Below are 17,352 nucleotides of genomic sequence, written 5' to 3' on the forward strand. Positions count from 1 at the left end.
TATGCACTGTTAGCACAATTCTATGAAACATCATGTTTTTGAAAATGTAAGGATCTTTACTTTTTATTCGGCTTTCCCACCAGAATTTTTCCTTTTCTTCTCAGTTGCATAAAGAAAAGCCCTCACCTAATTGCTCATGGCAAAACTGCCTGTAAAGGGATCCATGACAGAAGCAAAGGGAGAAAGAAACAGAAGCATTTGGTACTAAAGAAAAATAATCTGCTGTACACAGAAAAGTCACGCAGCTGATGGAACTGCAGTCAGCCTAGAGAGGCTGTTGAAAAACACCTGCAAGCTCCCTCAAGAGACCTTTACATATATTCCTAAAGGAATAAAGAGCTCCCTGAAACATTTAATAAGGCAGGCAAAACATAATCGGAACAAAAAGTCTAATGTCTTCATTATATAAAGAGAAAGATCTTATATAATGAGAATCAATTTCACCTCACTAATCAGTTTTCATCATTAATCCAGCATTACCTTGCTGAGAAATATTTCTTTTATGTAAAGATGACATACTTCTGCTATGCTGGGACTGGTGGAAAGAATAGGCTTTGCTTCTTTCAGGGGAGTAGCTCCTACTGCTGACACTGGAGCCGGATCTGCTGTGTGGAGAATCCCTTCGGCTCACAGGCGATTCCCTGAAGAAAGGAGAGTCCCTCTTATGAGGGGATCTCTCTCTCAAATAATGAGAAGGATAGAAGCTTTTTCTTCTTAAGCCATCTCTGAGTTCCCTTTGAAGGCAGCAGAAAAGAAAAAATTAATTACTTCTCTGTACTCTGTTTATAGAAATTACAGAAATCTAAAAGTTCATAACTGGTAACAAAACAGCAAATTTCCACCTCTGTAGTAAGTAGAAATAGGTCAATCATTCTCTACACAGTAAATCTGAGACCTCCAGTATCATTAAGTACTAAGTAATTCTTAGGCCAACTTAAATTGGTCAAATAAAAATTGTTAATCAAAAGTTAAATGTAAGGAGATTTCTTCAGGTTTTCATTCAGTTCAACACATTTTAGAACCGTTTCCAACGTCTCCTCATCAGATCCTCCACCTCCCTTATACTAGTTGGTAATTTACACAAACTATTAAAGATATATTAATAAAGTAGCATATAACTGAAGGGTGAAACAGATATTCACACAAAATGCAACTGGATGCACCTTTGGTATTTTACATTTTTTTCTCTTGCACAGTCATTCCACTCTCTCCTTTTGGACACTATCCAAGTTTTAAATGAAATTAATAAAAATAAAAACAGACCCAAAGAGGAATCAGTAAGATGCATACATAAGTACAGCTTACAATCTTTCACTGTGGTAACCCTCACTAATGCACTCTTAATATTTAAGTTCTTTGGAGTACTTGTCATTTTAATTTGTTCGTAAAGTGCCATGAACATAAATGATGCTGTATGCTATAATTCTGATTTCAAGCTGTAATAACTGCAAAATTATAATTAAGGCTGCAAATCTGACATGGCATTTTTTAATAAAAAATCATGGAGCAGTCATGGTAAATTTACTAAGTCATGGGTTCAGTGCCTGCTCTGTGATTTTCATTTAAAAATGCCCTGACAAATGAGGGGCTCACCCACCACCTGGAACAGTACTCTTTGCCCCAGGACCACAACTCTAATCCCAGCTATTGAAGGGAGGAGACAGGGGGCTGGAGAGTCAGCCTGCCCCATGTTCACCCTGGCAAAGGCAGCTCCTGTGTACCCTGTGACTGGGCCTGGGGTTGAGAGAGCCCCTGTCCCACACTCACCCTGGGCATGGGTAGTGCCACTTGCTCAGGCTTGACCCTGCAGCCTCTCTGTCATCATATGGGAGAGGCATCATGAGAGCCAGATTTGAGTGAGTGGTTCGGTAATCTTGTGTATCAGGTCACAATGCCTGAAACAGGTAGCCAGGCTCAGCCCCATGGGACACAGGAGACACTGCTGCAGGGTGAGTTGTGTTAATTAATTGTTGTTTCTGGTGGCTTAATTTAAAAAGAAATACGTTTGAAAAAAGAAAAACTGTGTACATGAGAACTGATTAAATACGCAATAACCACCATTATTAGTATTGCCATAGCACTTAGGAGCCCTAGTTATGACCACCATGTAGATGCCTGAATGTATGTGAACTTAATAATTATACATATTAGTTAAGTGATAAATACTTCAGAATTAGTCTATTTCACCAATTTTTAACAAGCATAGTATTTGAAAAACTTTAACAGCTCCAGTTACAATCTAGCATGAAAACTCTCACCTTCCAAGTTCTAAAAGTGTATAATTTACCTGAATTTCCCATAAAGGAGCTGTTAGGATACACAGATAAATAATATGGAGCAATTGTTTATCATGACATGCATATAAGAAATATGAAGAAAACAGCTGCTCAGTCACATTCTGAGATTTAAACTGGGTGTTTAAAATTTCTATAATGTACAAACACACAACTTTTGATTTTTCTTAAATAAACAAAAACACAAGCTTTCAAACAGACTGGTACACCACGTTTCTGCCCAAAGCAAATTTTTATGAGCAAGTTATTACACCCCTATAAATAGAGGACTTTATTATGGAAATATTAACAGAACCCCAACTGTTGCATACCTGTAATAAATACTCTAATATTCATTCAAGCATTTACAATTTCTAAACAAATCTTCATTAGATCAGAGAGCAAAAAATGATGGGGAAAAAAAACAATGACTGCAAGAGTGTGAGGGATCAAAAACGAAACATTTTGAATTTTATTTTTATTCATGTTTTTGTCATTCATCATTTACATTGTTAAGCTAGCCTTGGTGAACTATAATAATACAAGCAATCAAATAAAAATTTCTGAGCCATACAGCAAAAACTTCACACTTCTGATCACATTATTAATGCAACTAAACTTGTTAAACTGAACTCAACTGCTCAAACAAGTTTTTATTTATTTATTTCCAAACATATATTCCTTCCTCAATGTGAATACTCTGGAATATGCCTCCAGCTCAGGAATTAAGACACCATTTCAGCAAAGCATACGCTTGATATTTCAGCATGTGCTTAAATGGTCTGCTGAATAAGGATGGATTTAATCACCAATTCTCTGCTGAATCGGGACTTTAATGCAGGACTAAAATCCCTTTAATGACTGAATTTAATCTCCATATTTGACACAAATAACTACAGAGTACAAATGAATTTTCTACATAACATTTTGAAACAGTGTATTGACATTTTAATCTCTACACAAACTAACCTTCACACACACACATTCTGATAATCTTGATCATTGGTCACTCTTCACATTTTAAAATTAAACACAGTTATTCCCTTATTTGTCAAACTAATTGAGATACCCCAGATTCGCTGAAGTTCTGTCAGCTACATAAGTTATCTATTACTAGAGGCAACATTTTAACAAAACAAAAAAAAACAAACAATAACACACTCACACAGAAAGGAAGGGTGGTAGCATCAGGGGAGGCCTTCCAGTGCCAATAGTGCCGAGCCACTGGGCTCCCACACCGAGCTCCATGTGTTCCACACCTAGCCCCACCACCACTGCCACACACCCTTTCCTTAAATCATCCACTCCATATCTCCAAACACACCACTCTTCTCCACCATGCCTGCTCATGCCCTACCCTCCCGATGTTAGTTCACCCAGCGCATCATGCAGCAGCTTTGTTGGGAATTAAGGGGCTGTAAGCGGCCTTCTAGATAGGTTATGGGGGTGAAAGGAGATGTGGGAGTGGGAAATCAGTTTGGAAGGGAGTAGAGCTCAGCTATGACAAACCACTGAATTAACGTGAATACCTATAAACAAAGCTGTATGTTATTTGTCCAGTATAAGGGTGAAGATCTGTGCGGTGGAAGGAAGATAACTGAGGCTGACGAGGAATTGGTGAGTGGAATTCAGAGGGGTTGCTTTATCATATAAATGCTTTTTTCTTTGCTTGTTAAGGGTTTCATTGCTGATATACACAGCTTAGCAACCTTAACTCAGAGCTGAAGACATGAGCAAGTATGTGTGATACATCACAAACGTACTTTTCCATTCTGAATAAATAAATAAAGGGATGTGAATATACAAATGTTTATTGTTTCACTACACCTCACTATACCTTCCAACTTTCACACAAATGTGACACAAGCCATCAATATGTATAACAAGTGACCAAAATATGGAGTACTTCTTGGTTTTTTGCATGTCATGTCAGAATGGACAGTGTTTCTTTTTAACTGCAACACCTGTTTTTAAAAGATATTTTTGCAGTGTGTGAATTAAAATCAATGGGGTTATATTTATTTTTTTAATTAAAAAAACAGGGTACTCAAGGTAAGGTTACAAGGCTCTCCTCAATAATAAGGCTATAATATGCACATAAATATAAGTAGTCAAGAGTGGAAAAGGAAGATTTAAACTCAGTCTCCTGGTTCCTGACCCTGTGCACTTTACCCAAGATTAAGGGGTTTTCTGATAGGAAGATGTGTCTCTCATCCATAGAACATGGTCTGAATTAGCAGTGAAACATAACAGGGAGCTTGACTCAGATGAAATGCAAAACATCCTATCAAATCCATTACACTTCATAAGTCTGAGCTTCCCAATACACATAGTAATCATTTTATAGTTTAAACATCTACACAAAAAGTTCAAGAATCAAGAACTCTTCCTCCTCCAACATTTTGCAAGTCTGAGAAAAATGAAATCAGAACATAAAGAAGAGGGATCCAGATATGTTAGTATTTCTCCCAAAACTCAGTAAATCTTCCTGGTAACAAAGTGTGCAGATCAACATGTATACTGAAGTAAATCACCAACTTCAGTTTACTTACTATAATCCTTTGTTTTTTCCTAAGATCTTAATCAATTCCATACTGATTTATCTTCTACTGTACTATACATCTGGTCCCAGTGATCTTTATTTGAACTCTCGAAGATTACAAACAATGACAGACTTCTCATATCAGTTGGCCCAGCAACGTTTTATAGCCAAGCAACTTTTTACAGTATTTAAATTAAGGATGCTTAGCTCAGCGTTAGCTCAAATAAAACTCACGTACTAGGTCTTGTTAGTTTAATCTTATCAATAGCTTTATAGTTGTTTCCCTAATTCACATGAAGAGGGCTGCAAACAAGTATTTGATTATGAGCCACACACACAATAATATACACTGCTCTTGCGGACTGCACGTTTAAAATATATGAGTAAGTTACATTTTAATTCTTATTTCCATGTTGTGCAAGCCATTGTACACTGTGCAGGTCACTGTACCAAGTCCAAAATTTGCCATTGTGTACACCAAAACCCAGTAGAAAGTCTGCTAGACTTGCCTGTATTTTTCTGATGCCATCACAATCAGAGGGAATATGGATGAGTGGAATAACATGAAGAGGATTGGGATATCCTTTTTCTAGGACTGTATAACTAGACCAGGTGCACACTTAAAACTGAATTGGAAAGCATGTTATTCCTGTTTGTACTTTGCTGTGGTGAAAACATCCTCTCCCTTTTTTAGGCCCTGTCACTGAGGTAGCTTGGTAGCTATCCCACCTGCTGGAAACAGCAAAGTGAGAAGGAATCTGAGATGACAAGTCATAAAGGGGTGTTGTAACTCAGAAGTTCTTGTTTTCTGTCTCCATCTGCTGACAGGAGAATCTACTGCCAAATATGTAGGGTGGTATAGAAGAACAAAGAATAAAAAATAACAGCCCAGGCATAGGGTTGCCAGGCGTCCAGTTTTTGACCGGAACACCTAGTTGAAAATGGACCCTGGCGGCTCCAGCTGACACCGCTGACCAGGCTGTTAGAAGTCCGGTTGGCAGCGCAGCGGTGGCTCAGGGCTAAGGCAGGCTCCCTATGTGCCCTAGCTCCGTGCAGCTCCCAGAAGCGGCCGGCAGGTCCTTGCGGCCCCTAGGCACATGGGCAGCCTGGGAGGCTCTTCGTGCTGCCCGTACCCTTGACTACACATTATCCTGTGAGCAGCTGAGATCATTCAGACTGTTTGTAGAGTAAGGTACTCCTCAATACAAGAGTGACAAACTGAATCCTAAAAAAATTCAAAGTGAAGGCAATTTCAAGTTTTTGAGCCTCATATATGGAATCCACAGAATATTCCAATTTTAAATTAACAGAAGGCACAAAATTTTGCCTCCAGCCTATTGCCCATAGTGATGACATACTAGAAAAATAGTTTTTTCTTCTCTCGTCTCCAGAGAGCTCAGTCAGCAGATCAGACTGCTCTAAATCTAATGCAGAGTGTGAGGGAGAAAGCACATCTGGTGAAGGACTCCCAGTTCTTACTCCTGACTCACCCAGTGCCCCAAAGCCAGACTACGTGAAATAATCCAGAGGAAGCTGCCTTGTGATACAATTTTTTCAAGTGATTTTACAAGTTATTACAAGTTACAAATTATTTTATTTTTATCAAGTGGGGAGAGGAAAGGAAGACAATGTATATACAGGAATCTAGCACCATGAACAGAGGGCAAGCTTTAATGGACAGCAGAACAACATAAAATACAAAGCGTGCAAGTGAAAGTAACTCTTGGGAAATTAAGTTTTTCAGTAAGCTTTTTTGTTTAAGAAGCTACTGAATCGATTTGGGAAATGGCAAGAGATGAGGAAGAAAAGAAGTGTCCTCTCAAGCCATCCACCATGTACTGCTGTGTTTCTATACACACAGAGTCTTTACAGCTGAGCTTCCTACAGTTCTCCTGAAAAGAATAGTGTTGAAATGGAAATGCTGACAGGCCATTAACTACAAAGTCACTGCTTGCCATATTATTATAATTCAATCAATCTAATCAATGTAAAGGTTATCCTTACAAGAATATAACTAACCAGATGAAAGACAGAAGAAGAGAAAGAACTTAATAGAATGTGCTGATTTAACCATTTCTGTTCCTGTGGCTGACTTATCTAATTTGGTCAATTAAAAGGTTCAAAGGCAAATGTTAAATTACAGAATGTATTTGTAAGATAAATTATTTTGACAGATTCAACTCTTGCCATTATAGTTTGTTTTATCTCTTTTCTCATTTCCTAATGGACTTTCTTATAAATTAGAAAAACCACTCTTTAATTTCATATACTTTTTAAAGGTGAACCATCTGGAAAAGACAGTTACTTACTTGTACTGTAACTGTTCTTGAAGATGTGGATGCAGACGTAAGAGTTCTGTCCAAGGAAGCAGGAACGCATTGGAGAGGGAGCCTAGGCTGTGCCCTCTCAGTGAGCAAAACTGCTGGCATTTCCTGTTCCGCTTGGTCACGAACAGGTCCAGCTGAGGAAACTCCCACCTTTGGAAGATAAACATGGTAACCTCTGGCGGAAGGGACCACTCATGGTGAGAGAAGAAGGATCTGCTGAGGTGATCCGCCGGCGAATCCCAGGCTCCCAGAAGGTGCAAAGCCTGGAGTTGGATGGAGTGCTTCATGCAGAAGTCCCATAGATGGACAGCCTCCTGACGCAGGAAGCAGAGGAATGAACTCCTGATGAACTGATGTAGAACACAGCAAGGACACAGTGTTGTCCATCGGAATTTGTACAACCTTGCCTGCACTCAGAGGAAGGAACACTTGGCAAGCTAAGCGGACTGGTCGGAGCTCCCTAATGTTTATGTACAGGGAAAGTTCTTCCTGGGACCACAGGCCTTGAGTCCTGAGGCTGTCGAGGTACCCAACCTAGGTCTGACACGTCCAAGACTAGAACGCTGATGGCCAGGGGGAGACAAAGGAGACTCATCATTGCTAACTGTGGGTCCTTCCAACAGTCAAAGAAGGGGAGGGCCGGGGTTGGAACAGTAGGCACCGAGTCCAAGTGGTGTATGTTGGGGAGTAAACTGAAGCTAGATATTTCTGCAGGAGCTTGAAGCGTAGTCCTGAATGCTGGACCACATACGTGCATGCAGTCATTTATCCCAGTAGCTTGAGACAAACCCAAATCAAGTTGAGCACTGCTCCAATAAACTGTACTATCTGTATTGGAATAAGAGTAGACTTTTGTTCATTTATCAACAGGCCCCACGCTCAGAAGTTGGCTTGGAAAAGGTTGATGACGTTCTTTATTTGAGCCTCTTAATGACCCTTGATCAGCCATTCATTAAGGTACAGGCATCTGATGAAGGCATGGTATTGGTAATAAGTCTGTTTTACAATAAACCTGAGAAATCTTCTGTAGCGTACCAGTTCCCTGGATCCAAAGAGGGAATGATGGAGGCCAGGGAGACCATGCGGAACGTCCGTTTCTTGAGATATCTGTTGAGGTGACACAGGTCCACGATGGGATGAAGGCCTCCTTTGGGATTAGGAAATAACAGAAGTAAAACCACTTCCTTCTCAAGTTTCAAGGTACCTCCTCCGCAGCCCCCACCTGGAGGAGGGTCTGCACCCCCTGAGCAAGGAGTTGCCCATGAGAAGGGTCCCTAAAGAGGGAGGGGGCCGAGGGCCTGGGATGGATGGGTGGATGAAAACTGCAGGGTATAACCGTTCGTCAACATATTTAGCACCCAGCCACACCTTCAAAAGGCTGTTTGGGCCCACCAGAATATCTACGTGACCCCAGCTGACAGCGCTTGTAACCTCTCCCTTTTCTCTTAAAGGAGTCTTATCTTAGAGGCAAAGCCAAGAAGCATGGCAGTTGCTGAGGCCCGAAGTGCTTCCTTAAAGTGGACGATGCATTAGGGTGATCAGACAGCAGTGTGAAAAATCAGGATGGGGTGGGGGATAATAGGAGCCTATATAAGGAAAAGACAAAAATTGGGATTGTCCCTATAAAATGAGGACATCTGGTCACTCTACGGCGCAGAGAGGTCCAGGGACCTGAGAGCAGCCTTTGAGTCGTTCAGGCCGCTGCTCTAAAAATAGTAAGGTGCCTTCAAAAGGGAGGTCCTGGATATACTGAGAGAGTCCTAAGGATTGCAGTCAAGAGCATTGTTCATGATGATAGTGAAGGCCATTGTCCTGGCCGCCGCATCTGCTGCATCTAGTGCCACCTGCAGAGAGGCTCTGACAACACTTTTTCCCTCTTCTAAGAGGGCTGAGAATTCCCGTCTTAAGTCTTGGGGCATGGAGTCCTTAAATTTGGATAAGAAATCCCACAAATTGTAGTCGTATCTCCCCAGTAAGGCTTGCTGGTTTGAAATACGTAGTTGCAGACCACCTGTGAAATAAAACTTTCCTAGCAAACAGATCCAGTTTCTTGGTGTCCTTCTGTTTGGGGGTAGCGCTCAACTGGCCTTGTCTGTCCTTTTCATTAGCACCAGTATGAGGGACCCTGGAGTGGGGGTAAGAGTAGATACTCATACCCACTGACTGGCACATAATAGTTATTCTCTACCCTCTTTGAAGAGGAGGGAAGAAAATATAAGGTCTCCCACAGGGCTCTGACCAGCCCCATTACTGCCTCATTAATGGGTAAGGCCACTTTAGATGGAGTTGCTGCAGCCAGAACGTCAATGAAGCTGTCAGATGATTCCTTGAACTCTTCAATATGAAACCTCAGGTTAGCTGCTATCTGCTTCAGAAACTCTTGATGAGCCCTAAAGCCATCTTGGGGAAGTGAGTTGCTCAGCCCCAAGATGGCCTCATCTGGGGAGGAGGAGGAACTTCTTCCTCTTCTCCAGCTTCAATAGGCTCCACAGGGGCCATGTCCTGTAAATTGGTACTGGAGTCGGTACCAGAGTCGGGGATCCAGTGTCAAACATGGAGGAGCAGTATGAGTACGAACAGTGGGAGGTTCCAGAATGGACACCGCATAAGCCACTGTCCTTCTAGCTAGGTACCAGTGGGGAGGACTCACATCGAGGTCTGGCAGCATGTAGGATGGATACTGGTGGCCCTTAGGTTGATCATAGGGCTCCACATCAGACTCAGATGAAGAATACTCCCTAGGCAACCACAGGGAGAGTGGTACCTCTCGCTATCTCCGTTCAGTGCCGAGGGTCCAGTAACCAGTGATGGTCTAGGGATGACCTTACAGAGGACAGCTTGCCTCTAGGTGGGCCTGGTGCCAGGAAGGAGCTTGATGCACCATGCTCTCTCCTGCTCGAGGACGACAAAGCAGTCAGCTGATCTAACAGGGTCAGCAGGACCAGAGGTGACAATAAGTTTCTGGTGGCTACAAAGGCCTCCATGGTTGAAGGCACCGTAATGCCATTGGCACCACGATGACTTTCTGGCATCAGCAAAGGGTCCTGCACCGGAATCAATGGTCTCCGTAGAGTCGACAGTGCTGCCATGGGGCTGGGGAGTGGCCCAGCGCAGGTTGTACTCCACTGCCTTCCTTTTGCTTGCCTTTCTTTGGCACCAATGAGTGCTCCCTGTTGGTGTGCTGCTTTTTGTGCTTCTTCCTCAGCATCAGGGATGGAGAGCGGTGCCAGCATGCACGTGGAGCCAGAGGAGCACTTCGCACTGAGGCTGAAGTGCTCAGGGCTGAATCTGGGTGGTTTGGATTAGGACAGCCTTAAGTCTGATCGCTCTGTCCTTTGTGTGAGGGTTAAAGTCCTGACAAATTTGGCAGCAGTCTTTCACGTAAGATTCTCTCAGATGCTTCAGACAACTGGAAGGTGGGTTACTCAAAGGCATAGCCTTGCCACAGGAGGCATACGGTTTGAAACCTGGAGACTGGGGCATGTCAAGCCCCAGGGGCAAGTCCAGCCCCAGGGGCAAGGGAGCTTCTTAACAATAAGTTGGGGGGGTACTAACTTCCTACACAAAAAAGTATTTACAGTATATACACTAAAACTACGAACAGAGAGAAACCATTGATAATTGCCTTACCGAAGCAAGAGGAGACATTCCAGCAACCATCATGGGTAGTAAGAAGGAACTGAGACGGCGCAGGACCGGCAGCGCACCTTATACCAGAAGGTGCTAGAGAGCTGGCCCAACGGGTACAACTGAGGGAAAAATCTCTGGTAACAATGCACGTAGCATGCGCACACCTAACGTGGAATGAACATGAGCAAGTACTCGAAGAATAAGTCACACTCTGCCTTGTTGAACTTGGGGATCAGGAAATATTGTGAATAGAACCCCTTTCCCTGATGCTGCAGCTCTCAAAATATGTAGAGATCTGCTGAAGAAGCAGACACTTCTCAGAGGGGTCCCAGAAAAGGGGCATAAAATAGGGGAAATAGATGGCTGTGTCAGAATGCACCTCTGTATTCACACCCTATGCACTATTGTAATAATCTTTGTACAAAAAATACCTTGTGATGTAACATCTGAAAATTAATATTAAAATTTAATATAAATATAATAATTAAAAGTAATAACTCACTGATCAATATCAGGATGACACGTTTGTAGTAAAATTATACATAAAATTATAAACAAAAGCTGAAATCATGCCCAAAGAAGAATTTACCAGACAAGTCTGGGGAAGGGATAAGTCAGTTTCTCAAAGATAAAAGACAAGCTGATGCCTCTAGCCAGGTCTCAAAGTTGATGGGTATTCGTTGGCAAGGAAGACGGGGCAGGAACAAACAGAACTGCATCTTCGTTAACAGCAGCATGAAACCTGTTTCATCGTGAGACTCCAAAATTCCAGCCTCACTGCGGGAATGAACTTTATCTAGGGATAAACCTCAGGAAAATGCATTTGAAAGGAGGTACTGGACTACAATATGAAGGGCCCCAATTTCTCTCTCCCCAACCAACTCTTTTTAACTTAAGATGACAAAAGAAACAGCTGTTGGACTTTGGGAGTAGATCCCGGCCTGAGAATTTGGTCAGTAATGTTACTGAGAACGTGATAAGAGACTTCTCCTTGAAACAAGTCTAGTTTGTTAAGTTTTAGCACCGGAAAGCTTTTTATCTTTATTTCTCTTCTAACCATTTCTAACTGTACTGCCTTATATTTATACTCACTTAAAACCTATCTCCTTGTAGTTAAATAAACTAGTTTCACTCTTTAATCAAAACGAATTCAGTATCATGAATTGTGTGGGTAACTCCATTTAAGGGTAGCAAACTGTTGTATACTGGTCCTCTTAGAGGGGCAACAGACTTAACATATCCGGAATATGCAGAAGAGGGCTGGACAGTGTAGAACACATATTTTGGAGGCAAATCCGGGAGTGGAAGTGTGTTGGGGTCACCCTGCAAGTGGTAACCAATTCTTGTGGAAGCTGGAGTGTAACTCATGTGTGACTGGCAGGCTGCGGCTATACACAGATGCTAGGTTATTATCTACATGGAAGAAGGTAGTTTGTGAGCTGCCCAAGTGGGAGCTACAGCACCAAAGCACTGTGAGAAACCCAAGTTTGCTGGGCAAGGGTGAAACAGCCTCTCACTGGTCTGGATTTCACTCCAGAATGTCATAATAGCATAACCCAATCTCACAGCGCTTAGGACCTATTTGCCTGATGTTACTGAACTCCAAGCACTGTGGAAGTGGGACAGCCTGTCCCCAAATGGAGGGGAAATAACCTGAAGGTTGATAACTGGTATGTTGTCCTCAAGGGGAGAGTCAAATTGACTGCTTGCCAGCAGCATTGAAAAGGATGAGCTGGCTGGTTAAAATTGGAACCAGAAAGCCTTCTCCTGTGAGACTTGTGTCTTCTCTTGGAGAAATCCTATTGTCTTGTTGAATAAGGAGGCTGCCTGAAATACCGCTGGGAATACTTGCTCTGCGGCTGTTGTTGGTGCCCACCCCCATAATAGTGCCTCAGAACTACAGATGTATAAACTCCTAAGGACAGTAAAGTGGTCCTGAAGTCCTTAAAAGAATGTAATGTTTCATCTGTCTTTTCAGAAAACAAATAGGGTCCAACAAACAGTAAGTCCTGTATGGTCTGTTGTATGTCAGGAGCAATGCCAGAGTTCTGCAGCCAAGAATCTTCTCCAATCTCCAACCCTTTTAGGAAACTTCCCACGCCGGGGTGCGCAAACACCGAGCACCCGGAAATGCCTGGGTGAAATGCCAAGATAGCCGTGAGGTGGACCAATCTCTAATACTTTTAGGAAACGTCCCAAGCCAGGGTGCGCAAATACCAAGTGCCCGAAACACCCGGGTGAAATGTCAAGATAGCTGCAAGGTGGACCTTGAGAGCACCGAATGCCAGGCGCTGGTCTTCTAATAATAATCCAGGATGCACGGGATCAAAGCCTGGAGTGGGAGTACCTTCCTTTCAGTGCACCAGACAGAAAACCTTTTCCATTTTGTTTTATAAGTGGCCCTGGCAGATGTACAATTAACTAACAATGGGTAACTATATACAAAGATAAGTAGAAGAGCTAGGCATTAGCGGAGCACTTGTGAGCAAGAGACCACTGTTCCAACAACCGTCACTGGCGGTAAGAAGGAACTGAAGGGATGTCGGGCCAGCAAGGTCATATATAAAGTGCCATATCAGAGCCACTCCAGGGGGCTTCACAGCTAGCCTGATAGGTAGCTGCTAGGGAAAACTTTCCAACAGCCGTGCACGTTGCATGTGCACACACCTAACTGGAATGGATATGAACAAGCACTCGAAGAAGATCATGCCAGTATCAGGAGAAGCACCACTCCAGAGGACTGGGGACAGAAAGGCAGAGTAAATCAGTTGCTGTCTAATAAGTGAGGTGGGTTGAAACTGTCAGTGCCAGAACCGACATCAATACCAGATCTGACAGCCATCCAACAAACGGTGCCAGAGTTGATGGTACAATGCCACTCTGATCTTGCTTCTGTACCAGAGAGCAGACAGACAGCCCTGCTCCATCTTGGGCACTTGAAGAGCCATGAAGAAGAATCCATCTGAGTCCTGGAACGGCTCTGATTAGTCTTATGAGTTCTCTTCCTAGGCGGAACAAAGAAAGGGGAACGGTTGCTTTTTCTCAAAGAAGAGTCTAAAACCAGCTCTGACAACTGATGAGATGGGCAATCTGCAGAAGGCCCCAGGTCTGAATCTGTCCTAATGGCTTCTTCCAGGAGATGTGGTTTTAAATGTAGATCCCAAGCAACTTGTTTCCTTTTCTTAAAGGAATGATATTTGAGCATTTTTCCTTAATATGCCCCTCTCGTAGACACAACCAAAAAAAAAAAAAGAAGGGTAGAGGTCGTTACTCAGAATAGCTACCCTGCAATAAGGGCAGTGGTTGAAACCTGGTGAGGGCATAGTATCAGGTAATACTAAAAAACAGCAACTATTAAGCTAAACTATTTACAAAGTCCACAAAAATCTTTTTGTTGCATAAACCGTGAGGAAAATGCAGCTGAGAAAGCTCTGACTCACACAGTGGGTGGTGATAAGAAACGGAAGTGGTACAGGACGTCACCATCCTGATATAGCCATGGGAGAGGCCAGAGGGTGCAAGTGCTATCCTGACAGGTACTGATAAGCAAATTTCTCTAGCTTCAGTGTGCTGGGCGCCTGCACACCGGAGTGGAATACATGTCTGCAACCACTCAAAGAACTACTAGTGGTTCGATTCCCAGCAAGGCTGTATTCAACCATTCACTCTTTTAAAGTACATGAATTGAATTCCATGCAGTTTTTTCTACGGAGTTATTTTGAATGAGGTCCTCTCTCTTCTGTATGTATTTTTAAGATTCTATAGTATATTTATAGTTGTTTCCTCCAGTGTCCTTGGTCAAAATGTTTCCTAAACATTGTCATTTGATGTGTTCAGTGCTATTTGGTTGCTACCTTGCAACCGCAGAGTTTGCTGCATTTCAGTGATGTTCTCTCTGTGTGCACATGCACGTATATATACCTGCCTAAATATACGGTTTTAAAGTGCTCTGGGTTCCTCAGGATGAAGAGTGTTACATAAATGTAAAATATGATTGCTTTCCGATAAATGAAGAGTTCTTTTCCTATTTGATTTGGTCCTATACTTCTAATGCAACTTGAAATTAAATATATTTTATGTGGTATTCAACGTTGTCAGCACATCTCTGGGAATAACGATGCTATATCATGCTGAATAACTAGCACAGGAAGTAAAGCATATTGCTCAGTAAGATAGGAGATTATAATCAACTAATTATCAACTACAAAGCCAGAAACTAAGAGTTAGGACAGAAACCAAATCTTTAAAGCACATAACTGTGCAATGAGTGAATGTAGGAGTAGCTTCATTTCTAAAATTTCCTAGCTCATTTCAGTTTGATCAGATTTTCATCACCACTATAACATATGTAAACATCTTCTGTGATTTTAGATTATTTACATTGCACTGGACACAGTGTTTGCTTGAATACATTTGTTGGTAGAAAGTGGTTAACATAGTTTATCTAGCTAGGATAGGCAGGACCTAACTATTATAAAACATCTTTACAAATCCTGTCAGGGTCTGAGTGCCTTTAACTCTTAATGACTTGGGGGGGCGGGGGTTAATGGAAATAGAGCATTCAAGAAAGGTTTTGTACAACTAATTTAACAAAATAACACTACCAATGAGATTTGAGAGAGACCAAAATAGTTCCTAGAGTGATTTTAACATTTGCACAAAGCCAATACCTTAATAAAATGTATGAAATTTATGTTCTGACTAAACTATGTACATTCACAGGTAACGACAGACTTCCTTTAAAGAAAGTTCTGTCTAGAAATATAGTGAATGACAGTTTCTCCACAATCTTAGCACACAGACCAGTCACTGTACTCCAACCTTGACTTCAATACCCCCACTAATGCAATCCTAGGCCTTACTTGGGCATTAACTGTGCCAAATTTATTCATAAATTACATGGCGGTTCTGTAATGTAATAAACCAACAAAACTCATTTTGATTTAGTATGCCCTTCCCTCACCTCCCAAAAATATCTGCAGATTACGTGACTAAACTCAGTCCAGAACTTTTAAAGTTTGTTGAACACCTCTGGAAGAAAAGAAGTTTGTTACAGCTAGTTGATGCCTAACTACAATGTTAATAGCACAGCTATACATTGTGGCTTTAACATGTAGTTGCACTTTAACAAAAAACATCAGCTATCCTCTCACATACACTAAAATTATCAAACCCTATCTGCAACAAAAAGGAAACTACTGGTTATCACAGCTGATCTACATAGGAGCTAAAAATAAGGGTGCTGGGGATGCAGCAGCACTCCCTGGCTTGAAATGGTTTCCATCATATGCAGAGTTCACAGTTTGGTTCAATTTCAATTTGGTTCAATTTAGAAAAACACACTGGATAGGCAACTCTGCCTCCTTAGAGAGCTGAAAGTGTAATTACAACTTCTTAAAAAGTACAAATTCATCAAGGAGCAATGCTGTGAGCTAGGACGGAGACACTTTTTAATAGTGTTAAAACAAAGGACACTGCCTGGGATAGTATCAGATAAGCAGCTTGTAAGTAACTTCCATTACTTATGAAGATAAACTCCCATGGAGACAACCCTCCCTCATGTGATGACCTCTACTGTTCCTCTCAGATTCCTATTGACTGGGAGTTGAAACAGTTTAAAATTATTTGCCAAATTCAGCAACAGTCATCTGGTCTTCAATACTGCATCAAGGAGACTTTTGCTGCCTGCCTGGTATATAACTGTTTTCCCCACAGGTTCACTAAGAAGTTTCCCCAATATAATCAGGCTCCAACTCATGGGAGTTCCTCTTGTAAAACTTCCTGCCATTATTTCCTGCAGGAGTACTAACTTGCTGGGATCAGACCATATGCCTCCAGACTACACTAACAGCTAAGAAACTGGGCCCAGATGGGCTTGCTTTCGTTAAAAACTCTTTGAAATAGGATATTAGTTGTGGCATTGTATAGTACGTAAATTCTTTTCAAGGATACTCTTTGATTTCAATATGTAATGGTGCAGTACTAACAGACAATAATATATATAACCTCAAGAACATTCTTTATGTATATACAATTCCAGTTAAAAAATACAAAACAAAAACCTTAAAAGAGCATTCAAACATAGAGAGTAATTATAAAATGTTCAAAATAGTGAATGATTTACTTAAGATATATTTTTCCAATGTCAACTTGATAATGTAGCAATAAATTTCATACTCATAAAATTAGTAATTTTAAAAATATATAAAATTTTATGTTCTTTTATACACAAATATGAGATAATACACAAAATGTGGTTGCATAAGAAAAAATATGTGCCTACAAACATTTATTGGGCCCACCAGCTATCGCTTGTAAAAACTTGACATTATCTTGGATAAAAATCAAGTTTACATATCAGTTACGATAGCTGACTGTTGCTGAGGAGGGGAGATTTCTATTTTCATTTGTAACAGAAGAATTTGTTTCTCTCTTCCTTAATCTTCTTCCGTTTGAATAGTACATTGCCTTGCTATTCAGATGCTTTTCCATTAGCAGGACCTCCACATGTGACAGGAAACAATTTTGGTTTACATGGATTTACCAGAATATATTTTAATGGACAGCCAAAATGTTTTTA

The 17,352-nt window shown here is 41.4% G+C and overlaps 1 protein-coding gene across 17 annotated transcripts in view; it reads right to left on the bottom strand.

Moving 5' to 3' along the window:
- PPHLN1 (periphilin 1) overlaps positions 1-17,352 on the bottom strand; it is a 124,215-nt gene that overhangs the window by 64,191 nt on the left and 42,672 nt on the right. For 14 of the 17 annotated variants that reach the window (XM_030548948.1, XM_030548950.1, XM_030548949.1 and 11 more), the window contains one exon: positions 481-734. In XM_030548948.1, coding sequence (XP_030404808.1) covers positions 481-734 — 254 coding nt within the window. The remainder of the gene's footprint in view (positions 1-480; positions 735-17,352) is intronic. The other 3 variants (XM_030548942.1, XM_030548952.1, XM_030548944.1) reach the window with 1 other exon arrangement.

The sequence above is a fragment of the Gopherus evgoodei genome, chromosome 1 (assembly GCF_007399415.2).
Source record: "Gopherus evgoodei ecotype Sinaloan lineage chromosome 1, rGopEvg1_v1.p, whole genome shotgun sequence".
Taxonomy (NCBI): Eukaryota; Metazoa; Chordata; order Testudines; family Testudinidae; genus Gopherus; species Gopherus evgoodei.